The sequence below is a fragment of the Siphateles boraxobius genome, unplaced genomic scaffold (genome assembly GCF_051911475.1).
Source record: "Siphateles boraxobius isolate OS27281-9 unplaced genomic scaffold, OSU_SipBor_1 22, whole genome shotgun sequence".
In the NCBI taxonomy this organism is placed as follows: domain Eukaryota; kingdom Metazoa; phylum Chordata; class Actinopteri; order Cypriniformes; family Leuciscidae; genus Siphateles; species Siphateles boraxobius.
The window spans coordinates 77,915-103,521 of record NW_027508833.1 but is presented as its reverse complement, the minus strand read 5'-3'; the positions used below and the strand labels follow the sequence as shown (position 1 = coordinate 103,521).

Here is a 25,607-nt window from a genome sequence, read left to right as displayed (position 1 = left end):
TTGTTATTCTGCGGTGGGATAATCGTCTCGTCTGTGATCTTGGCTTCGTCTCAGAAGCACAGCTGTCCGTTCAGAGACTGAAGCAGCGATTACATGAGGAACAATGTGGATGTTGATCCTGGAAGACTTCGGTGGCTCTGATCTCTGATCCTGATGCGCTTGTTAAAGAGACTCATGAGAATCAGCTCTTCACGCCGTTACAATTGAATTAGTTCAAGATTAGTGAGGCTGTTTGATATCTCAACCCTGTTTTTGACTTGTAAAACGAAGATGTGGTGTAGAATATGGCAATTTTTCCTCTAATTCTGTTGTTTCTCTTCAAATTCCAATTTTTTTCCGTTCCATTTTTTTCTCTCCAAATTCTGTTCCCTCCCATTGTACTTTTTTGGATTACTTTTTAATTATTATTTCTGAAATCATGAAATTCATACAATTAAATAAAAATGTATGAACATTTTAATTTATCGTTTTATTTTCGACCCAAATTCCGTTTTTATTTTTTGTTTTAATGGTTAAATCAAATTTAATAATCAAAAACCATGTCTAATTAATCATGAAACTTATACAATTCAGCAATTTATTAAAAGTTCAACAAAAATAAAAAAATTAGGGCACTATTTTAAAAAAAAATTCTCAAATTCCGTTTTTTATTTTTCCCAAAAAAATTATTTTTCATTTAATGGTTAAAATCAATCTAATAATCAAAAAGCATGTCTAATTAATGGAAATCAGGAAACATGCAATTCAATTATTAAAAGTTTAACAAAAATGAAATTTTTAGAGTCTTAAGAAATCTGTTTTCTTTTTTCCCAAATTCTGTTTTAATGTTCTCAAATTCTGTTTTAATGTTCTCAAATTCTGTTTTTGTTTTTTCAGTAAAAAATTTTCTGGATTCCGTTTTAATGGTTCAATTGTCTAATGAATTGAAATCATCATAGGGCCCTATACATGTAAGACTGTCCCTGAGTGTGTGTTTTCTCTGAAAGTTTCCTTGCAAACACGAGTTATTGCCTTGACTTTTTTCCCTGTTGGATTCAGGGAAGGTTTTTTTTTTTTTTTTGCTAAAGGTAAACAAGTGGTCAAGTTGAAGTTTCGGTTGGGTTTCAGTGTTAAAGTCCGCTGACGTTCGTCCGGGTCTCCTGTACGACACACACGATCCAGCAGAAAACACTGATTCACTCTGTCTGATGGAATGGCAGGAATTTCCATTCGCGGGACTGATAAAGACTCAGGAGTTTTTCCACTCGGAGAGCAAATCCGGGGGCAGGAATGCAGGCGTCTCGCTCACACACATTCATTACAATGCATTGGCACATCAGAGCAGAAAACAACCTTAACACAATATTTGTCTAAGGCACTGCGGCAATTTAAAGATCGTATCAAACAGCTTTTAATATTTGTTTTGGTTTACTCAGTTGATCTTAAAGTGCTCGTGTCATCTTTGTTCAGGTTTGTATTTTGTTCAAGTGCAAATGTACACTACCACTCAAAAGTTTTGGATCGATACGCTTTTTTATCTTTTTGAAAGAAGTCTCTTCTGACCAAGGCTGCATTTATTTGATTAAAAAATTAAAAAATAAAACGGTAATATTCTGAAATATTATGACAATTTAAAATGGCTTTCTATTAGCTGTTCTTTTGAACTTTCTATGCGTCAAAGAATCCTGAAATAAAAATGTTACACAACTGTTTTCAACATTGGTAATAATCATAAATGTTTCTTGAGCATCAAATCATCATATTATAGTGATTTCTGAAGGATCATGTGACACTGAAGACTGGAGTAATGATGCTGAAAATTCAGCTTTGATCTCAGGAATAAATTACACTTTATTATATATTCACATAGACATTATAATATACATTATAATAATATTTCATAGTAGTACTGTTTTTTTTTTCCGGGGGTTTTGTATTTTTAAATCAAATAAATGCATCCATGGTGAGTAGAAGAGACTTTCTATTAAAAAACATTAAAAATCTTACCGACCCCAAACTTTTGACTGGTAGTGTACATTTCAATACAGATGCATATTAATGATGACACTTGTGTTTCAGTGCTGCTCTATCACTGTGAAGCTGCTTCAGACAGTCTGTACTTTATAAAGCGCTATAGAATTAAAGCTGACTTGACAAATTTGCAACTCAATTTGCCTACAAATCTCCATTTAATCATTTCAACTGAAAACTTTCCATCAAAAGATCATGAGAAGAACACATTTATGACTAGTCATGTGGTTACACTACATGTAACTCCTCAAAGTCTGTCAGTACAGTGAAGTTTGTGTTTGTTCAGGTGGTTTCATGATGTGTGTGTGTGTGTGTGTGTGTTTCAGTGTGTGAGGGACATGAGAGAAGAGTCCAGCGGCTCTCACGACAACAGCCTGATGGGAGAAGGTAAGAACATGGGAATCTGTGTTTTACTGACCAGAAACCAGTTTCACACTAGTTTCACTGCACTTTAATGTAGAGATTAAAGTTGGTAAGATTTTTTTTATTTTATTAATTTTTCCCCCGCATGGACACATTAAATCGATCAAAAGTAACAGGCATTTATAACGTTATAAAAGATTCTGTTTAAAATAAATGCTGTTCTTTTATAACTTTCTCTTCATCAAAGAATCAACATTGATAATAATCATAAATGTTTCTTGAGCATCAAATCATCATATTATAGTGATTTCTGAAGGATCATGTGACACTGAAGACTGGAGTAATGATGCTGAAAATTCAGCTTTGATCACAGGAATAAATTACACTTTATTATATATTCACATAGAAAACAGCTGATTTACATCATAATAATATTTCACAATTTTACTGTATTTTTTATCAAATAAATGCAGCCTTGGTGAATTTTGTTTTGGTCTAGTCTGACAATATAGTTCATGAATCACATTTTAAATATATATATTGATATACATAGATTTTAAGTAGATTTTATTTTTCAACATTGTATTTATTGATTTTAGAAACATTTACATAAAAAAACAAGCACAGAAAAATAAAAAATAAAAAAAGACAACATCTATATACAAATGTCAAGACAATGGTACATTAATATCATAACATGGTAAATGTTATTCCTGGTTACACCGAAAATAAACTATTTGGTTCAGCTTCCTTCAAAAATTCTATAAAGGGCTTCCATACTTTGAAAAACTTTCCAGATTTTCCTTTAACAATATATGTGAGTTTCTCCAAAGCAAAACAACCTGACAATTCTTGTAACCATTGTTTTTTTAAGTAGATTTTAAGATTTTAGTGGTTGTTGTTAGACAGTGAATCATACTTGCAGATTCGCTCACACACTGGCTCTTTTAATTTACTTGGAAAAGCCCAATTATGACTTAAATTTAAATCATTGCGAGTGGTATTTTTTAAAAGTCTAGATGAAATGGGAGTTGCGCTCTTCTTCTCTATTGTGCCGTCTATCCGAGTGAAACGCTTCTGGAACTAGAACAAATGTGGGCGGGGCTTGATTGTGTGTGTGGGGAATGATTGGCTGATTGGACAGTTGTGGTTTGCTATTGGCTGATCTCTTGTGAGTGACAGGTTATAGTCCCGCCCACATCATCAGGGAACAGAAGAGATGCTGGAAGAGGAAGTTATTCTGGATTACCAGGAAAATCATTTAGAGGAAACATTGCAATATTCATGTTCAATTTTGATTTCATGGTGACTTTAATGCGAGAGAGTGTGTGCATGTGTGTGTGTGCATGGTGACTTTAATGCGAGAGAGTGTGCGTGCGTGTGTGTGTGTGCATGGTGACTTTAATGCGAGAGAGTGTGCGTGCGTGTGTGTGTTTCTGCAGCTCAGCGTTCAGCGTTTGTTTCTTGGGGTGTGTGTGTGTGTGTGTTTTTTCTGTTTGTGTGTCTGTGTGTGCATGATGACTTTAATGCGAGAGAGTGTGTGCATGTGTGTGTTTCTGCAGCTCAGCGTTCAGCGTTTGTTTACTGGGGTGTGTGTGTGTGTGTGTGTGTGTTTTTTCTGTTTGTGTGTCTGTGTGTGCATGGTGACTTTAATGCGAGAGAGTGTGCGTGCGTGTGTGTGTGTGCATGGTGACTTTAATGCGAGAGAGTGTGTGCATGTGTGTGTTTCTGCAGCTCAGCGTTCAGCGTTTACTGGGGTGTGTGTGTGTGTGTGTTTTTTCTGTTTGTGTGTCTGTGTGTGCATGATGACTTTAATGCAAGAGGGCGTCTCATTTGTGTATTTCTGCAGCTCAGCGTTCAGTGTGTGTGTCTGTGTGTGTGTTTCTGTGTTTGTCTGTGTGTAGGTGTGTCTGTGTGTGTGTCTGTGTGTGTGTTTCTGTGTTTGTCTGTGTGTAGGTGTGTCTGTGTGTGTGTCTGTGTGTGTGTCTGTGTGTGTGTTTCTGTGTTTGTCTGTGTGTAGGTGTGTCTGTGTGTGTGTCTGTGTGTGTGTGCATGATGACTTTAATGCAAGAGGGCGTCTCATTTGTGTATTTCTGCAGCTCAGCGTTCAGTGTGTGTGTCTGTGTGTGTGTTTCTGTGTTTGTCTGTGTGTAGGTGTGTCTGTGTGTGTGTGTGTTTCTGTGTTTGTCTGTGTGTCTGTGTGTGTGTCGGTGTGTGTGTCTGTGTGTGTGTCTGTGTGTGTGTTTCTGTGTTTGTCTGTGTGTAGGTGTGTCTGTGTGTGTGTCTGTGTGTGTGTGCATGATGACTTTAATGCAAGAGGGCGTCTCATTTGTGTGTTTCTGCAGCCCAGTGTGTGTATGCTGAAGTGTCTGTGTGTGTGTGTATGGTGACTTTAATGCAAGAGGGCGTCTCATTTGTGTGTTTTTGCAGCTCCGTGTGTGTATACTAGTGTGTGTGTGTGTGTGTGTGTGTGTTTGCGTGCGTGCGTGTGCGTGCATGATGACTTTAATGCAAGAGGGCGTCTCATTTGTGTGTTTCTGCAGCCCAGTGTGTGTATGCTGAAGTAGGTGTGTGTGTGTGTAGTGAGCTCACGGTTGGCTGCTGATTCTCCTCCGCTCTGCCAAAGCAAGTGCAGGAATGTGTGTGAAGCAGGTCCTGTTAATGTGATTCGACGGCTCTGGTGTGGAAATGTTGAGTAATGGAGAAACTTGATTTTGGTTCACAAAGCTGCAAAAGACTCTCACACACACTTGTGTGCCGGGCTGGTGCCTCTCCTCCTCATCTCAACACGGATGAGCCGCTCGTCTCCTGGCCTTAATGCAAAACTCCCTAAACTAATGGTGTCCTCCAGCAGCGGATCATGGGAACCTTTCATGGCCAATTTTGGAAGTTTCAGAGTGTGTGTGTGTGTGTGTGTGTGTGTGTGTGTGTGTGTGTGTGTGTGTGTGTGTGTGTGATCTGTGTTTTGTTGCACGTTGCAATTCACCCGCAGACAAAAAAAGAAAAGTGTCATCCACGCCTGAATGCAGCCATGTGTGTGTGTGTGTGTGTGTGTTTTGGCACATGGATAAGTGGGAACTGAACGAACAACTTGGGATGTTCTGAAGGCAATACGTGACGGAGAAGTGTGTGTCATTAGTCGAGTTTGCTCATTTTGACCTGAAGCATTTCATGTGTCCTGGTAAGTTAAACACAATAAATGTATAGACGTTAAATGACACCTGTCAATCAATCAAAATCAAGAGACTTTTATATATGCGTGTGTGTGCATTTGTTTGTACGCGTATGTATGCGTGTGTGTCTATGTGTGTGTATATGCATGCATTTACACATGTATACGTGTATGTATTTCTTTGTGCGTGTGTGTGTGTGTATATGTTTGTATTTACGCGTGTGTGTGGATGTATGCTTATGTGTATATATGTTTATCTATGGGTGTGTGCATGTATGAATTATATTTTATCACCTTTGCCTTGGTTTGTCTGGCTTTTGTTTTTCATTTATGCTTCATTGACGGCATTTGCTGCGTATTTTGGTGAGTGGGTTTGAGGAACCGTTCCAGAGTAGATCTTATCCAAATGAAAATGACCCGTGAGGAATTCGTGTGTGTGTGTGTGTGTGTGTGTGTTTCATGCAGACAGGCACTGAAACAGTGAGAAAAACTAGAAAATAACTACATTTCTGTAGAAAGCTCATGCAGAAGTCACCGTGTGTGTGTGTGTGTGTGTGTGTGTGTGTGTGTGTGTGTGTGTGTGTGTGTGTGTGTGTGTGTGTGTGTGTGTGTGTGTGTGTGTGTGTGTGTGTGTGTGTGTGTGTGTGTGTGTGATCTGTGTTTTGTTGCACGTTGCAATTCACCCGCAGACAAAAAAAGAAAAGTGTCATCCACGCCTGAATGCAGCCACCCTAATGGCAAGCTCAGGGAATTTACTGTGTTTTTATTTAGTTGCAAATTTTTACCCCCTGTATAAAAAACTCATTATTTCCTCTGCAAATGGTTTTTATTGCTTTTCACAATGGTGTCGTTTTTTTCAAAGCTTGTCCAGAATGATTCATCCTCAACTTTCTGTTCTCGCGGTTTCATGTCTTTTGTGGGAATCCTGCCGTTAGAGTAATTGATAATGTGTGTCGGGGAAAAGAGGCTCTCCTCGATGTGAGCATTAGTTTAATGAGGCGTTCGCAGTCGTCATGGAGATTCGTTACTCGCTGTTCTCGGATAAGTGGAGAATCAGTGCAGTCGCCTCAGGAGAACTGGGATTAGGCTTATAAAGTAACGGGAAATGTCTACACGGATCCCACTGCTGACACACACACACACACACACACACAAACACACACACACAAACAGATTGACAAACATACTCACTCTCACAAACACACACACACACACAAACACATTGACAGACATACTCACTCCCGCACGCGCCCGCACACATACACGCAGAGACACACACACACAAAAACACATTGACAGACTCACACAAACAAACACACACGCAGAGACTCACACAAGCAGAGACACACACACAAACAAACACATTGACAGACAATCACACACGCACGCTCACACACACACTCTCTCACACATACACAAACACACACACACACACACACACTCTCTCTCACACACAAACACACACACTCAATCACTCACTCACTCGCGCACACACACGCAGAGAGAGACACATTCACACTGAGACACACACTCACACTGAGACACACACACACACCCACTCTCTCACACAAACACACACACATTGACAGACATACTCACTCCCGCACGCGCCCGCACACATACACGCAGAGACACACACACACACACAAAAACACATTGACAGACTCACACAAACAAACACACACACACGCAGAGACTCACACAAGCAGAGACACACACACAAACACATTGACAGACAATCACACACGCACGCTCACACACACACTCTCTCACACATACACAAACACACACACACACACACTCACACACTCAATCACTCACTCACACACACACACACACACACTCACACATGCAGAGAGACACATACACAAACACATATACACACCGTCTCTCTCACACAAACACACACTCAATCACTCACTAACACACACACACACAGAGAAAGACACACACTCTCTGTCTCACACACACAGAGAAAGACACACACACACACACACTGACTTCCCATTGACTTCAATTGTTCTTAAATTAAGCTCATTTTAATTACAATAGACGAACACAAACTACGACCCTCACTTGAACCTTCAGACATTTCAAGTGGTAAATCAACACACTACTGTTTTATATGGGCCAGTTTAGTTTAGTTTAGTTTAGTTTAGTTTAGTTTAGTTTAGTTTAGTTTAGTTTAGTGTAGTTTAGTTTAGTGTAGTTTAGTTTAGTTTGTAGGATCCTCTCATTAGGATTTGTATAATATACATTTTAAAAAATCCCATTAGTAGGCCTTATCATTTTAGGATTTTTTTTTTGGTCAAATGTTTTTCCAGATTTATCTTCTGTCTGGGGACATTTGTTATTCAGGTATATCAGAATTCGGTCACACTTTAGTTTAGGGTCCAATTCCCACTAATATTAAGGTAGTTGTTAAGTTTAGGTATTGGATGGATGAAGTAAATATGACGGTGTGCTTTTTCCCCAGACAGAATAAGGCATTAATATGTGCTTTATAAACCGCTGATATCCCAGGAACATGCGTAGTGTGTGCTCTTCCCTCCACACATCAGGCTCTTTCTGTGTTAAACTCTCAGCATTGAGTCCCGGCGCACAGATGGCTGGTGTTTTCAGAAGAATTGGGCTTCTTCAATGGGACTCAGCGGAGGCACTTAGAGGACGTTTGTGTGATTATTCGGGGTTAATCGGCTTTATTGCCTCCGACTGTTTCTATAGAGAAACACTGACTACAGGCCGCCGGAGAATTTGAGCCACGACACTTCATCTTGTTGGGGAAAGTTACTAATGCATTACAATAGTGCATTACTCCCTTAAAAAGTAACTAATTACGTTACTTTTTTAGAGAAGTAATGCTTTACGTTACTTTTGAGTTACTTTTTTCACCTGGGCTGATGGGCTTGTTTTTTTTATAACAAAAAAAGTTATGTAAATGTAAAGACCCTTTCACACCAAAAGAACAGCTCAAACATTTAATTTTATATTTAACAATATTATTTACAACATTATTTTCCTGTTATCTCTGTAAAGCTGCTTTGAAACAATCTGTATTGTAAAAAGCGCTATATAAATAAAGGTGACTTGACTTGGCTCAAACAAACCCTTCACTTCTGCTGTTATTCTGGAGAACGGAGGAATAGATGCAGGAGAAGAAAGTGTAACACGGGCTACTTAACCCTGAAAAACTAAAAAATCTATAATAATTTTTGCTTATGATTTAACTGAATCGTCGAAGGTCAGAAGCAAGTACATTGGACAACAAAGTGAGATTAAATGCATAAAAATTTGTTTTATTTAACATATTTAGTTTTGCATATTCTGATTCTGCATTTCACTGATTTTATTCATTTTGAGGAATTTTTTATCTTTTTTTGTGCAAGTTAGATGAGTAAATGCACATCTAGAACTACATTAACCATCATGTTCACACACACTCACACACACACAACGCCTCTGCACTTCGATTTGTCTCAACATGAGGACGAGTGCTGTCAGTCAATAAATGGTAAAAACAAAGTAACTTGCGTTACTTATTTGAAAAAGTAACTCAGATATTTTGTTGTAAATTTTAAAAGTAATGCGTTACTTTACTAGTTACTTGAAAAAGTAATCTGATTACGTAACTCAAGTTACTTACAGCACTGAATATGATGGTGTGCTTGTATAGAAACCGATAGGAATTGCTTAAAGCTACAATATAATAATTTTTTTCGCCGCTAAGAGTCGCTAACCTCTTACAATAACAAAGGCGTAGGTTGATGACGCATAAGCGGAATTATGGAACTTGTCGTCATCCTGATGGATCTAATAATGTTTATGGATGAGTGAATGCATTGATGTGTTTAACATGACTGTGGTATGAAGAAGGGAGCGATTGCTAATGAGAGACAGATATTAGCGCCACACGCGAGTCACGCGGATATAAAGTAATAAGGACATTGCATTCTACCGAACGCAAGTGCTGTATTAATACTCACTAGGGCTCCTGTTCGATTTTTGAGACATATGTGTTAATTGAATCAATTGTAAAATCGATTTTTTTCCATGTCTAAAGACGTTTCCATTTTCAACACCAAATATTGGCAAATCCACGGACAACTGACAGGCATTAGGACGAACGTAAAGAGGGCGCTTGAGACGCGCACAAGTCAGCAATATTTCTGATGATTTATTGGCGTGAAGTTTTTTGCACAATGACAAACAGGAGTGCAACATTCAAGGATTGAAATTAACACCCGCCAAATTCGGATAAAAATGAACTTTGGTGGGTAACGCTGTCACGAGCCAATTTGGCGTGTTTCTATGTTTACTCACTTTGCAGGGGAAGTTCGTGTAAGCCAAATCTGCGTGGTTTTAGCGCAAATACGCAACTCGTGAGTCCTCATGATATATTAAAAACCGTGTATTGCGCAGAATCTGCGCATTTCTGGCTTACTTGAACACACACGTCACTAAGCAACAAATAACCGCGCGCTTGTTCACTTGCATTGAAGTAATAGCGAATATTAAAAAGCATTTGGTCAACAGAAAAGACATTGTTATTTTCCAACATCCTACATGTTCTGTGTACTGTATTGATCTGTCTACCTAAAACACATTTTTGGTTAAAAAAAAAAAGGCAGTTAAAATCGATTCCCTATTTTCGTTTTCAAAACTTGTGTTGGTTGGTCCGATCGATTGTACAATCCATTTTCGAACGTGAAGTGACAGCCCTAATACTCACACAGGTCAGTTTATTAGACGAATGAAGCCTGTGAGGAAACGCAGCGCTGTTTCACTTGGTCTACACTATCACACTAAACTGCATTGAGTTTGTTGAAAGTTATAATGTTATTCTATGTGTTAGTTTGTCTGTATGAGACTAGCAGTAATCTAGATCAATATTAGAATAACATACTGATCATATTCTAACATTTCATCATGTTGAGCTGTATAACATTGATTAGTTTTATGTAGATTTGCTCACTGTCTACTAAAGTACATGCAGGAGTGGCGTCTCTGTCGAGTGGAAGTTAGTCGCGGACGCTAGCTCTCGTTATCTCGAAAACGCCACGCTGATATTGATCCGCGTTTTAGTTCTCCATTTGTCCCAAAGTCCGCTTGCCATGGTCCATAATGTTTGAACGAAACAACAGCGCGAGCGAGCCGCTAGACGTAACGCAGTTGTCCACGTCTGTCGCCATGGTTACTGTGGCAGTACGAGCGGAAACAGGGATGACACGGATATTACGTCATTGACAGGCGACGAGTGAACGTGGACGAGCCATTATTTAAAATTGGAATTTCTCTGAAATTAAAAATCTTTGGGAACGTTTTGGATATTGTAAGTACACAACTGCAGGAAATATATCACACTGCAAGTGATTTTTGTATATTTTATTACAAAAATATTAGATATTATACATAAAATGAGGTATATTGGAAAATGTCCATCCTTTCAGGCCCCAAAAGTGGCATAACAGGGTCTATTTTTGGGTGAACTTCCATCTGAACTTAGTTTGAATGTGAAAAATGTGAAAGTTTCCACAGTGTTTTTAAAGTTGTTAATCATTAGACAAATGCTTGAGTCTCCCTGTCTGTCATCAAAAACAGTTTCCATAATAGTTTCTTTCACGAGTTGTGTGTTGGCTGTGTGGTTATCAGGAGATGTGACGCTGAATAAGCCTGTAATCTGGTGAAATGATACGGTGAGACGGAGAAATGCACAGGTGCGTCTGAAAGGAAGGGTTTCACGGTATCGTGAGAGGAGTGTATATGATGATGATGATGATGATGGAGCTGACGTGTTAATTGTGTGTTTAAAGACAGACGTTGGTTCAGCTGTGCCGAGTCTCTGAACATGTGTTGGCCAAATGCAAGAGCTTTACGAGCGCTTCACATTTGTGATTTTATTTGTTTATTTTATTTTGTTTTATATCATTGTTTTTATATATTTTGGTACTTTTTTTAGGCCTATTTGTTTATTCTTTATTTATCTCATTAGGATTGGTTCCCCTCTCAAACAAAATGCTTTAATTATATAATGTATGTGTGTTTTTCTTATTTGATTTTTATTCCAATTTTATTTATTTGTTTGCTTTAATTTAATTTAGTCCATTTTATTTGTTTGTTTGCTTGCTTTAATATATTAATATATTTGGAGTCTTTTCTTTTCATATATTTGTGTGCTTTGTTTTATTTTATTAATTTGTTTGCTTTAGTTTGAATTGATTGTTTTAGTTTTTGTTTGTTTGCTTTATAATATTTAATTTATGATTGTTTTATTATATATATTTGTTTGCTATCGTTTATTTTATTTATTTCTTTGCTTCAGTTTTTTATTTGCTTTAGTTTATTTTATATATTTGTTTGCTTTTTTTAATTTATTTTGATTTCCACTACATTAAAAAAATCTATTAACATTCCTTTCGATTTATTAATGAATTTATTAATTTACTTTGGTACTGTGTCTGTAATCTGTACCATGGTTTTAATTGTACTTCAATATATGACATGGTAATGATTACCAAAATGTCAGAGTCACGGTACTTTTTAGTCTTTTCATGGGTTGTTGCTTAAGTCTATTTCCTCATTAGTGTGTTTTAATTTCCACACGTGTGTTAAACCCGGCCTTCGTCTCTGCGTCCGGATGTTCAGGGCTTGAATGGAGTCAGTCAGCAGATATTTCAGTCTCAGTGTAATGATGGTGTGACGGTTGTGTGTAATTATTCTCCTCTCCCCGTTTCATTTCGAGTAGTTACTAAATCCTCCAGGCGACACACACTGTTTGTGCTTCTGCCTCCTGCGGTGTGTTTGTGAGCCGTCAGACTCTTACTGATTCCTGCCCAGAGGAACATGCACATTTAATGGCATTTGCACAGTGAAATTCACAGATACAGTGAAATTCATTCACATATGCACGACCAATGTTGCATTATGAATTGTGATCTAATTAATTTTGCGCATCTGGAAGAGTTTGCATTTTGGATAATTTGTCTAGGCATCAGTTTTCCAGTAGCAAAGATTGGAGATGTAGGGCCATGTGATTTCCACTATACAGATATAGCCATAAAAACAGAATTTACGGTATAATTTCACGGAATTTGTCGAATTCGATGATTAAATAAAAAGCAGCTCCGTTTAACGTTTCATTTCATCATCGTCATATCATACACAGAAATTCAAAGGTCTTCACGGCAACCCTTCAAAATAAAAGTTTGGTTTAACTTGAAGAAATTATGACTGAAGAAATATATTACTGTTGTACAGTAGAATTTAGCTACGCCTCAATGTAATAAATAATTTTATGGAATAGCTTATCACATATTTCTTCCATGTTTTAATTTTAGCAGTAAAGCTCTGTTGTGCATCACTTTGACAAAAAAAAAATTGCTTAATTTCATATGATTAAAAGATAAATTAATGTTTTATGCCTTCATTTGATTGCCAGAAAAATTTAAATGCATGACACAGAAAGAAATATAAGAGTTAAAATAAAAAAGAAAATTAATAAAATGTTGTTTTTATTAATTAAATTAATTATACATGCTTTTTGATTATTAAAATGTAATGAAACCATTCAAATTGAATCCAGAAAACTTTTTAAAAAAAAAACGGAATTTGAAAATAAAATAAAACGTTTGTAATTTTGTATGAATGTAATTTTTGTTAAACTTCTAATATATTTTCTTCTCTTTTAAATTTCATTGAACTAGACATGCTTTTTGATTACAAAAATCTACTTTAACCATTAAAATGGATGCCGAAAAAAATGTGAACCTAGGATGATTGTGAACTTTGGCGTTGTGTCCGTCTGTGAAACGAGGTTTTGCATACGAGCCTCAGAGAGATTCTTCTTTCCATCAAACATCCCTGTTAAATGTCAATGAGGAAAAGCACTGAAGCATCAAACGCTAGTGGAAATAAACAGTTTATTTGTCTCGACTCGACAGAGAACACTTTCCGGTGTTACAGGAGGTTCAAAAAGTATGAAGTCAAGGTTAAAAATGAATTGCATTTAGATGCAAGAGTCATTAATTGCAAAGAAACATTCATTTTGCAACAGAGAACTGACTACATACATCCACTAAAAATCACCAAAACACCAGCTGAGACTTCAAACCTGAACAGTGGTGTGAATGAAGAGATATTGGTGTGATTGTGACGTTTTGGGTGTGATTATGAGGGGGTGTTTTACATGCATTAATCATATCCGATCGGATCTCGTTCTTGTTCCCTGAGGTGTGCAACACGATTACTAATATCAGGAATCTTGTAAAGAAAACAGCACTGCGTTTTGCTCGCCTCAGGTGAGGAATATTACTTGCATTTTCTCATTTCACACACTCATATCAGGGGCTTTTGCACATGTTTACATAACCATGCATTCATTTTTAATACCAGTCACTTCGAGTCAAGGGAGAAAAGGCTTGAAAATAAAAGTAAATTTAATGTTGTGTAACTGGTCAGACATTTGCATCAGTGAAACTGTTGAGTATCAGAGCTGGAGTCACTGGTCTCTGCTTTGACTATGTTGGACGGTGGTGGAAACGCAGCGCTTTCATTCCGTGTGAAATTTGCATCTGGTGCTTTTACGGTTTGACTGATGTGTGTGTGTGATTGTATCTAGCTGGAAGGAAATGTGATGCTGAGAATCATTAATCCACATTGCTCTCATGTGCTGGAGATTCTGCCGATCACTTTAAAAACAGCGCCAGTGCTGCACGGTTTATAATGTGTGAAGTCTGTCTGAAATTAAGAGAATTATCCTGTTGGGTAATATCGCTATCATTCAAAAGTCTGTTTTTACTGTATTCTCCATCAAATAAATGCAGTGAAATATTATTCTAATGTAAATCAGCTGTTTTCTATGTGAATATATAGTGAAGTGTAATTTATTCCTGTGATCAAAGCTGAATTTTCAGCATCATTACTCCAGTCTTCAGTGTCACATGATCCTTCAGAAATCACTATAATATGATAATTTGCTGATATTATCAATGTTGAAACTTTGATGAATATAAAGTTCTTAAATAACAGCATTTGTTTGAAATAGAATCTTTTGTAACATTATAAACATCTGTTACTTTTGATCGATTTAATGTGTCCTTGCTGAATAAAAGTATCAGTTTCTTTCTGATTGTATAGATTAAAAACCTATTATGCAACAAAATATTATGCATAATAAAACCAAAATCTGACATTTGTGGCATGATCACAATTCATGTAGTTCTTTATTTGAGCTCATTTTCTTCCTCTTATATATGATATATATATATATATATATATATATATATATATATATAATATTATATTATATTATATTTTTATATATATATTATATTTATATATATATATATTATATATAATATATATATATATATAATATATTATATTATATATAGGTTTGCGTTTAATCAGACTGTTTTTTTTCTATTTTATTTTGATTTATTTAAATTTTATTTTTGATTTAATTAATTTTTATTTTATTACTTATTTTACTAAATGAAGATTTGTGGATTCTATTCTATTATGCTATGTTATATTATATTATATTAATTTATTATATATAGTAGATTTGTGTTTAATCAGACTGTTATGTTATGTTTTGTTATTATTATATATTATATACAATTAAAAAAATAAGGTTTTCGTCTTTAACTGTAAGTGACGCTAACAACAATTTCTTTCCAGTGATTGTATTGATATGTCTTAGTTAACGGGACATTTAAAAACGGATTGTGCAAAAAAACAATTTTGCATAATAAAACGGAAATCTGACATTCGTGGCATGCTAGTGATCACAGTTCAGTGCAGTTCTTTATTTGAGCTCATTTTGTTCCTCGTATAGATGATGAGATGAGACGAAACGTGTTGCGTGTGTTCAGTCTCTCACAGTCTCTGTTGTTTCTAAGATTCAGGAATTCAAGCAATGAAAATCAAAGCTCTCGCTCCTCGAGCATCCCAGGAATTCCAGCGATTCGGTTCGAGAAGCGTCTGTGAATCCAGACGAGCGTGTGTGTGTGTGTGTGTGTGTGTGTGTGTGTGTGTGTGTGTGTGTGTGTGTCATTCCCTGATCTTAGCATCATTATCTCGAGCTGTTTTGAGTTCAGTTTAAATACTACACTCACCTTGACGAGAGTTAATCATTGTATAAACTCACAGTCAGACATGAAGGTATGTGTGTTAATGCTTGTTGTTAGTCTGCTTTAGTGTGCATAGAGTTGTTTACTGATAAGGGATCGAGTTCAAATCTTCATTCCCTCGATACAGGTTGTTGCTGTTTTAAAAGGAAGTATTTTCACTCAGAGAGCAGAAATCAAAGTTTAATAACCACATATATAATCAAATGGTGCATCGCCTCTGTCAGCTCGCTCTATAGATTTATCTATATATATTAATGCGAGTCATTATTGAGTCACATGGCTGTTTTCTGTCTGAGCAAGTGTTAGTCAGTCAGGATGAGTGTTTGTCATTTGTACGTCACTTATTTCCTCACGAAGGACGGGCAGTTTCAAACCGATGCATGTGAAAGAATGTGAATGTAGTTTTAGGTGTGTGTTGTGGTTTCCTGTAAGCGCCTGAAGGAGTGTGTGTGTGTGTGAGTAACGTGGTTATTGATTAATCATCTTAAGCATGGTATTTGATCTAATCGTAATTATTGTGCAGTTTAAATTTCAATCACATTTTGGCAAAGAATATAAAAAACACTGTTGATAAGTACATAAATATAGTCAAAGGACTTATTTCATATGAATAATAATAAGGATTTGTGGGTTTAATCAGACTGTATTATATATTATGTTCCTTCATATAGAAGGTTTGCTTATACAGACTGTATGTTGTTTTTTTATTATATTTTTTATTTTTTTTATTCCTTATTTTATGAAATTAAGGTTTGTTTATTATATTACTTCATAGAAGGTTTGTGTTTAATCAGACTTTATTTTGTTTTTATTTTATTTATTTTTATTTAATTAAAAAAAAAATTATTCCTTATTTTACAAAATGAAGGTTTGTGGGTTCAATTTTATTATATTATATTATTATTATATTATACATTTAAATTTTCACAGCATGAAAGTAAATCACATGGACCTATTTTATTATATTTCTTTATTATTATTGTATATACGATTCCAAGTAAAGAAAACAATAAGGTATTAGTCTTTCACTGTAAGTGATGCGAACAAAACACAATTAAATCGTAAATTGCAATTAATGAATCGTCAACACAAAATGCATGATCGTGACAGGCCTAGCGCTCAAACGCTGCGTTTAATCATTACGTTTACATTCATGCGTATAGCAGGATTTATCTAAAGAGACTTACGAAAGCAATTCAACAGAGTAGGAAGTGAGTTAGAAAAGAGAAATGCAGATTTGAAAGATTTTTTTATCATTAGCTTATCATCTGTACTAATTAACTTGAACATTTCATTAGTTCTCAGAGTGGATTGTAAGATTGATCATCTGAATTTAAATATGAAATGTCATTATCAGGATCTTTTGATCAACATGATCCCAGTTCACACTCGATCTTTTCCCTCTCTAGAAGACGCGAGTGTGTTGTCTATGCATGCAAACGTCAGTGAGCAATAGTAATAGTTATGATTGACTGTCACGCAGCAGTTCATTTATATCCATGTTCCTTTAGTCATATATTTCATAATGTAGCCTCCAGGATACAGCGGATGAGAAGCTCCATTGTTTTATTTCCTGAAATATTCTGTTCCATGGAAAGTGATGCGTTACAGTGTCTCACTTTGTCATAACTAGTTCGGGTTAAGTAATATAACGGTTCATGAACGCATGCAAACACTGAGAAATATTCTTTGAATGAGATACATGATTGATTCAAACTGTTAACTTGAGAAGTCAAGATTTACTTGTCTTTTAGATTGATTTATTAAAGAATCGGTTCATAAGAGTCATTTATTCACTGGTTCATACGAGTCATTTATTCACTGGTTCATAAGAGTCATTTATTCACTGGTTCATAATAGTCATTTATTCACTGGTTCATAAGAGTCATTTATTCACTGGTTCATAAGAGTCATTTATTCACGGGTTCATTAGAGTCATTTTTTCACTGGTTCATAAGAGTCATTTATTCACTGGTTCATAAGATTCATGTATTCACGGGTTCATAAGAGTCATTTATTCACTGGTTCATAAGATTCATGTATTCACGGGTTCATACGAGTCATTTATTCACTGGTTCATACGAGTCATTTATTCACTGGTTCATACGAGTCATTTATTCACTGGTTCATAATAGTCATTTATTCACTGGTTCATACGAGTCATTTATTCACTGGTTCATAATAGTCATTTATTCACTGGTTTATAATAGTCATTTAGATACTGGTTCATAAGAGTAATTTATTCACTGGTTCATAATAGTCATTTATTCACTGGTTCATACGAGTCATTTATTCACTGGTTCATAATAGTCATTTATTCACTGGTTCATAAGAGTCATTTATTCACTGGTTCATAAGAGTCATTTATTCACTGGTTTATAATAGTCATTTAGATACTGGTTCATAAGAGTCATTTAGATACTGGTTCATAAGAGTAATTTATTCACTGGTTCATAAGAGTCATTTAGATACTGGTTCATAAGAGTCATTTAGATACTGGTTCATAAGAGTAATTTATTCACTGGATTTGCCGTGTGTTGTCGTTGTGCCTCACTTTATCATAACTAGTCCTGATGAAGTTAATGGTGCATGAACAAACGCAAAAACTGACTTAACTGAGGAAAAAATATATAATGAATTCATAGGTTTATTTGGCTTAGGAAAGGTCAGTTTTGAAAAAGATGACTGTTTTGATTATTAACAGTGTTGGGGGTAACTTATTACAAGTAACTTGAGTTACGTAATCAGATTACTTTTTCAAGTAACTAGTAAAGTAACGCATCACTTTTTCAATTTACAACAAAATATCTGAGTTACTTTTTCAAATAAGTAACGCTAGTTACTTTTTCACATTTATTGACTGACAGCTCTCCTGTCCCCATGTTGAGAGAAATAAAGTGAGGTGTTGTGTGCATTTGCATTGAACATGCATTTACTCATCTCACTTGCACAAAAACATTCAGTATTCCTCAAAATGAATAAAAACAGTCAAATGCAATCTCAGAATTTTGTGCAAAAGTTTTATTATTAACTGTTAAATTACACAAATATACTTTATGTATTTAATCTCACTTTATTAACCAATGTCTTTGCTGCTGACCTACAATGATCTAATTCAACCATACTAATAAGCAAAAATGACTTTTGATTAGGTTTAGAAATAAGAGTGTTGAACTTCCTTCTCCTGTATCCTATTGTTATGTAATCAAGAACAGCAGCAGCTGAAAGGTTTGTTTGAGCGGCGCCCTCTACTGCACAGTAGTAAATATGCATTTCCTTCAGCCTTAGGCTTATTCATTTAACTTTTGATGTGAAAGGGCCTTAACAATTGGCAAAAATAGATTGTTTTAGCTGTTATTAAAAAACAAACAAACAAGCCCATGCACGTGAGAAAAAGTAACGCAAAAGTAATGTAACGCATTACTTTCCATAAAAAGTAATAACTAAGTAACGTACTTAGTTACTTTTTGGGGGAGTAACGCAATATTGTAATGCATTACTTTTAAAAGTAACTTTCCCCAACACTGATTATTAATCATCATAAGTAGATTGATTGATAAACTGCAATTAATGAATCATCAACATCAGTTTAGGTCTTAAAAGTGATTATGAACGTGTCAAGCAAATGAATATGAATGTAACATCAATGCAAATTTCATTATTTTAAACAATTTTATAAATTGTTCCATTTCTTACAAGAAATTTTGAAATCTCATTGGCTTAAATGCATATGAATGTAAAATTTCAAATATTTTATTACTTCAATGATTTCATAATTTGTTCAATTTCTAACAAAATTGTCAAATTTTAGTCTCAAATGCTTATAAATGTAAAAAATTTCATTATTTCAATGTTTTCTGAAACTTCAATTTCAAACAAGAAATCCTAAGTATCTTAAAAATGTTAATGAAAAATTTTAATGCAAATTTCATTATTTCAACCTTTTTATAAATTGTTTCATTTCTTACAAGAATTTGTAAAATCTCAGTGTCCTAAAAATGCTTATGAATGTAAAATTCAATTACCTATTTCATTACAACAATTTCATAATTTTTTCCATTTCTAACAAAAAAAATGTACTCTTAAAATGCTTATCAATGTAAAATTTCAATTTCAAAATTTGTTCCTAACAAGAAACCCTAGGGAAATTTAAAATGCTTATGAATGTAAAATTTCAATGCAATCACAGAAATGAGTGTTGTCCCGAATCTCATTTTTATTTTCATAATCCTTGCATCTTTAAATTTAAAATAATAAACCTGGATTTCTCCTGTTTCTTGATGTTTGCGTTCGCACTGTCCTGTATTGACAGATGCCGTGTGTGTGTGTGTGTGTGTGTGTGTGTGTGTGTGTGTGTGTGTGTGTGTGTGTGTGTGTGTGTGTGTGTGTGTGTGTGTGTGTGTGTGTGTGTGTGTGTGTGTGTGTGTGTGTGTGTGTGTGTGTGTGTGTTCGGTCACAATCTTACCGAAGGAAGGAAATGAAAACGCACTCTTACTAACCCAGAACACCAGCAGATTTCAAAACGGCTGCTGCTTTATAGATGATATGAATATACGTTTTCCCGTCTGATGGGTGTTGTTGCTGTATGATATCATCATGCATGAATCATAAAGCCGTGAGAGACTGATAAGTGTTGCTCGTGTGGAGGCTTGCAGCTGGATGTCGTGGTTAAACGCGGACAGGTTCACATAGTGAGATCGCTTGTATCGTGCATCTACAAGCCCAGTGGAAAAAGAGCCTGTAATGATGACGTAGTCTTTCAGTAAAAGATTGGCATGGAAACATTCATATGTTTGCATTATCAGTGACTGTAATGATGACTACCGTTTCCCAGGCTATTATTCTCTATTCTTGTCTCTGTCCAAACACTGGTGGGTCAGTACATGTCAACTCCACCGGCTAAACGTTTTGATGTTCATCTTTTTTTTCTGGTGAAAGAAATGCATAAATGAAGGACAAAACCAAAATATTGAATGTCATGAAACATGAGTAATTCACTGTTTTGTCGAGGGGGGTAAAAAGGACAATTTTCACCTGAGATTTGGAGCCAAATTCCAGGGGGGTAAAAATGACTTTAGAAAGATGGCAGCATCACTATTTTATTTCTACACAGAGATTAGTAGGTCTATTAATGAAATCTGTTGACTTTATCAATCTTTGTTTCATTATATACCAACGGTGACAGTTCAAAAATGGAGAAAAAGCACTTCTTGTGTATTTAACTTCAAGTTTGCATGCCAGTAACTCTAAAAGTATTCAAGATGCTGTATCTTAAGAACCAGAATCTAAAATTATATAGAGATAACTTTAATAATTATAGAGTTACAGGCATTCAAACTTTGGAAAAAACATATTTATGGCACTGATATGAAAAAAAAAGATACATTTCTTCTTTCAACATTATTTGTTGTTCAGATATTGCTCTTTAAAAGAAAAAAAGCATCATCTGTATGCAAAGTGACCCACATTTGGTTTTCGACCTCTGAAAATGTGCACAATTAACCAATTTACTCATGAAGCCGCATTAATATCCCCATATCTCTGTGATTGAACCATGTATAAATATCAAAGATCTTTATTTCAAATAAATGCTGTTCTTTTGAACTTTTTTTCATCCTAGAATCTTGAAAAAAAAATGCATTTCTAGAAAAAAAAATTATTTCTGCTTTATATATATTTTTTCTGTTGAATTATAAAATTACCAATTTAATCATGGAGCTCCATTAAGATCTCCATATGTCTGGAATTGAACCATATATATATATATATAGACCTTCCGGTATAAAGGTCTTTATTTCATATAAATGCTGTTCTTTTGAACTTTTTTTTTCCTCCAGGAATCTTGAAGAAAAATGCATTTCCACAAAAATAACTTCTTGTCTGCCTATATATATTTTTTTCTGTTGAATTATAAAATTACCCATTTAATCATGGAGCTGCATTAAGATCTCCATATCTCTGGAATTTAACCAAATATATATATATATATATATATATATATATATATATATATATATATAAGGTATTTATTTCAAATGAATTACATGCTGTTCATGTAAATGCTTTCTTTTCCTCCAAGAATCCTGAAAAAAAATGCATTTCCACAAAAATAATTAATTTTCTGCCTAATATGTTTGTTTGCTGTTGAATTGTAATGCTGTAAGCATGTTCACTCCTGCCCTGTTTGTCTCCAGCAGAATGTCTTCGTTCGTCCACCGGTTCGTCAGTGTGCAGTCTCGACCCACGACCCAGCGACCGCTGTTCCCTGTCCAGCACTGAGCCTTCAGAGGACGGGCGTCCCGTCAGCGCGGTGTCGTCCGGCTCCTCCGAGGGGAACAGCGGCCCGCCGTCCGCTGCTGGGATTGACCTGGAGCTCAGTCCTCCGCTGGGTCCTTTAGAGCCCGGCTTCCAGTGGTCGTGTTCAGATCCTCCGTCTCCGTTTGCCACCGTCAGCATGGCGCCGAACCCGCAGATCTCCTACGTGGATCGCGTCGTAATGGAGATTATTGAGACGGAGCGAATGTACGTCAGGGATCTTCGCAGTATTGTAGAGGTGAGGAAAAACTGCTGTCAAAGGAGAAGCATATGTTTATGACTAGTCATGTGGTTACAGTACATGTAACTCCTCAAAGTCTATCAGTACAGGAAAGTTTGTGTGTGTGTGTTTGTGTGTTTGTGTGTGTGTGTGTGTGTGTGTGTGTGTGTGTGTGTGTGTGTGTGTGTGTGTGTGTGTGTGTGTGTGTGTGTGTGTGTGTGTGTGTGTGTGTGTGTGTGTGTGGTGAGAATTGTTGCATTATTCCAAATAAATAGATAAAAATTCACAAATAAATGTAAAGAGATTCACAAAAAATTATCAAATTCACAAATAAATAGATTAAGATACACAAATAAATGTAAAGACATCCACAAAAAATTACCAATTTCATAAATAAATAAATAAATAAAGATCCACAAATAAATGTAAAGAGATTCACAAAACATTATAAAATTCACAAATAAATAAAATGAGATTTTCAAATAAAAACATATTTACAAATGTTTCATTATTTTACAAACACAACTCTGCCTGGCATTTATTTGTGAACCGCTTCTTGTGCATTTGTAAGTCTTTTGAAACACTTCTAGTGTCGACGTGCAGACAAATCCACGAATAAGTGACTCCACCCACCGTTTACTCAAGCCAATCAGATAACGGCCTCATTGTGTGTGTGTGTTTCAGTGTGTGTGTGTGTGTGTGTTTCAGTGTGTGAGAGAAGAGGCCAGCTGCTCTCATTGTAAAGTTAGCGTAAATTTGCCAGAATGACTTTACCGTTAAATACACAAATATGCTGTTTATACAAGCAACGCCGCTCTGCTTTTTTAGCGGTAAGAGACTGTTCACACATTAGCTCCAAATTACTGGTAAATTCTGTGTTGCAATCCGTTTGTTGTCATACAGTAAACAGCATGACTCATACAATCCAACCAAAAATGATTCAGACACCAGATATAATTTTTATATTTTTTTACTAGTGGGTGCAGGATACTATAGTGCATTTATGATTTTATTCTATTATAAATTTTGAATTAATTTATTATTGTATTCAATAGTTCATTTATTTATCCTCACTAAGTGAGGAGAGCAAAATAAAGTAAACTGTGACATATTATACCCAATAATTCTTCATACAGTGACTTACAGTAAAATTTATACAAATTATTTATACAAAAATGATTCGGACACTTTGAGCTGATCATGTTTTTTCTTTAATAACTAATGCACCTTTTTACACCACAGACTGAACAACATGAAGCATTGCTTGGTGATTGGTTGAGCTAAACTGGTATTATGTAATTGTGTAGTTAAATTTAACAGCTGACAGATATTCAACATAATTCATGTGTGAGAGTCTAACAGAAGGACGGACAAAACCAGTGAAATATCAACTAAGTTCATGTCATATTTTATTACAATTTTCTAAACTATAGCGAATAAACTGTAATAATGTGAGAAATGTTGAATGTGTCTGAATAAATTGTGGTTTGACTGTAAGCGAGCCGTCGAGGTTTTGGACTTCATGCACTGACTGGTGTTTTTCTAGTTGTATCCCAGCCGTCGTTTCCCACAATGCTTCTGCGTTTGCAGGATGTGTCGCTGCTGAACACGGGAATTCCTCGGGTTCGTAGGTTTTTACAGGTGTCACTCCTCATACAGGAATGTGTTTCCTTATGCACAGACTTTCCATCCACTGGGTTCGTTTAAGTGCTTGAATTTGACTTTCTGAAATTTAAGTCCTAGAAAATCCTTGAAAGCCGCTTTATTTTGAAAAGGGCTTTTTGAAAGACAAGATATGTGAAATAAGTGTTTCATTTTAGCGATAAAACAATCTTTTCGCGCAAAATTAACGCAGCAGCCCGTCTGATAACTGATAAAGAGCCATTTTGCATGGCTATGAGTGTAATATTGCTCATATAAATATCCAAATATATGATATATATCATATATATATGATGATATGGGGGGGGGGGGGGTCCGTTTGAATAAGGGAAGCCCTATCTTTGTCATAATATCCAATTGCATGTGCTGCACTTTATTTGTACAATTTTTTTTTTATGAGTTTATTTTCTTTTTATCAATTTACATTTTTTTTTTTAATTTAAAAGATAATAAAGATATTGTTTGATAAGTGAGATCTCTGATTGTAGTCCTTGAAAACCAAAAAAGTAGTGCTTAAAAAGTCTCATTTTACAGTATCTGTACGAACCCTGCACCAATATTGCGTCGCACTGAACTTAGTATTGCCGGAAAGGTTTTGAAAAGGTCTTCCTGTTGAAAAGAGCGTTTTACTCCATCATGAGGTTTATAATTATTATGGGTGGGCGGGACCAGTTTGAGGGGTCTTAAATATGGGTCATAATTGGGCTCTAGTGAGCTGTGTGTTTTTTACAGCGGCGTAGGATATAGGAAGTCAGAAACTGATGTCATATGTTACTAGGATCGTCTGGGAATTTGAAATCGGAGTCCATTAGGTTCTTGAATGTGTTTCTCAGTTCTTAGTTTAGCTCCTTAAATAATCACATGGACTTCCTGTTTGAAATGGAGTGTTTTTAGTGTATTTTTCTTGTTGTTAAGTTAGTGATTGTGTATTATATGTGGATTGGTGAGCACTTTTGAACTACGTGTGTGTAGCTGTGAAGTGCTTTCTAAAATAAATAAATGGGTTTGGCATTGGTCAGTGTAAACTACAGGATAATGACCAAATATGGTGATACACACCCTCCTGTGTGTTTGACATGTGTTTGGGTGAAACTGGACAGATTGTTGGTCATTGCAAACACTGCAAATGGACACAAACACTCGCAAAGAGTGTCTCGTTTTCCCAGTCCACACCCTGACTCAACTTACTTTGCATTGATTGTCTTTCAAATTTCCAATGGTTTCTGTTGTGTTGTGTTGTGTTGTGTTGTGTTGTGTTGTGTTGTGTTAAAGCTGAATGTCCATGTGATGCTGTTGTACAATGGAGGCTCTCATGCAGAATATCTGCTCATTATGTTTGCTCTTTGGGTGAAGGATGTTGAACTCCTCCCTGAGCTTCAGTTCTCTGAATCACAGCCAAACTTGGCAGTCGAGCCATTTCCTAGTGTGTGTGTGTGTGTGTGTGTGTGTGTGTGTGTGTGTGTGTGTGTGTGTGTGTGTGGGCTAGGCAAGGCAAGTTTATTTATATAGCGCATTTCATACACAATGGTAATTCAAAGTGCTTTACATAGAATAAATTAAAATAATCAAAAGAAATCAGAATAATTAAAACAGATTAGAATAAAAAAATAAAATAATAAAATAAAATACAGTACAAACAGTCGGACGAACAGTGGCACAGTGCTCATTCAGTAAATGCACAGCTAAACAGAAGTGTTTTGAGTCTGGATTTGAATGTGACTGTAGGAGCACATCT

General features: G+C 35.6%; 2 protein-coding genes across 2 annotated transcripts in view; one reads left to right on the top strand and one right to left on the bottom strand.

Annotated features, from left to right (window-relative positions):
• The window catches only part of ppp1r14d (protein phosphatase 1 regulatory inhibitor subunit 14D), a 166,436-nt gene that overhangs the window by 66,708 nt on the left and 74,121 nt on the right, over positions 1-25,607 (bottom strand). The window lies entirely within an intron of this gene.
• The window catches only part of LOC143746450 (pleckstrin homology domain-containing family G member 3-like), a 56,640-nt gene that overhangs the window by 8,936 nt on the left and 22,097 nt on the right, over positions 1-25,607 (top strand). The window contains exons 2-3 of the mRNA XM_077238243.1: positions 2,337-2,397; positions 21,873-22,228. Of these exons, the coding sequence (XP_077094358.1) occupies positions 2,349-2,397; positions 21,873-22,228 (405 nt within the window). The 5' untranslated portion in view covers positions 2,337-2,348. The remainder of the gene's footprint in view (positions 1-2,336; positions 2,398-21,872; positions 22,229-25,607) is intronic.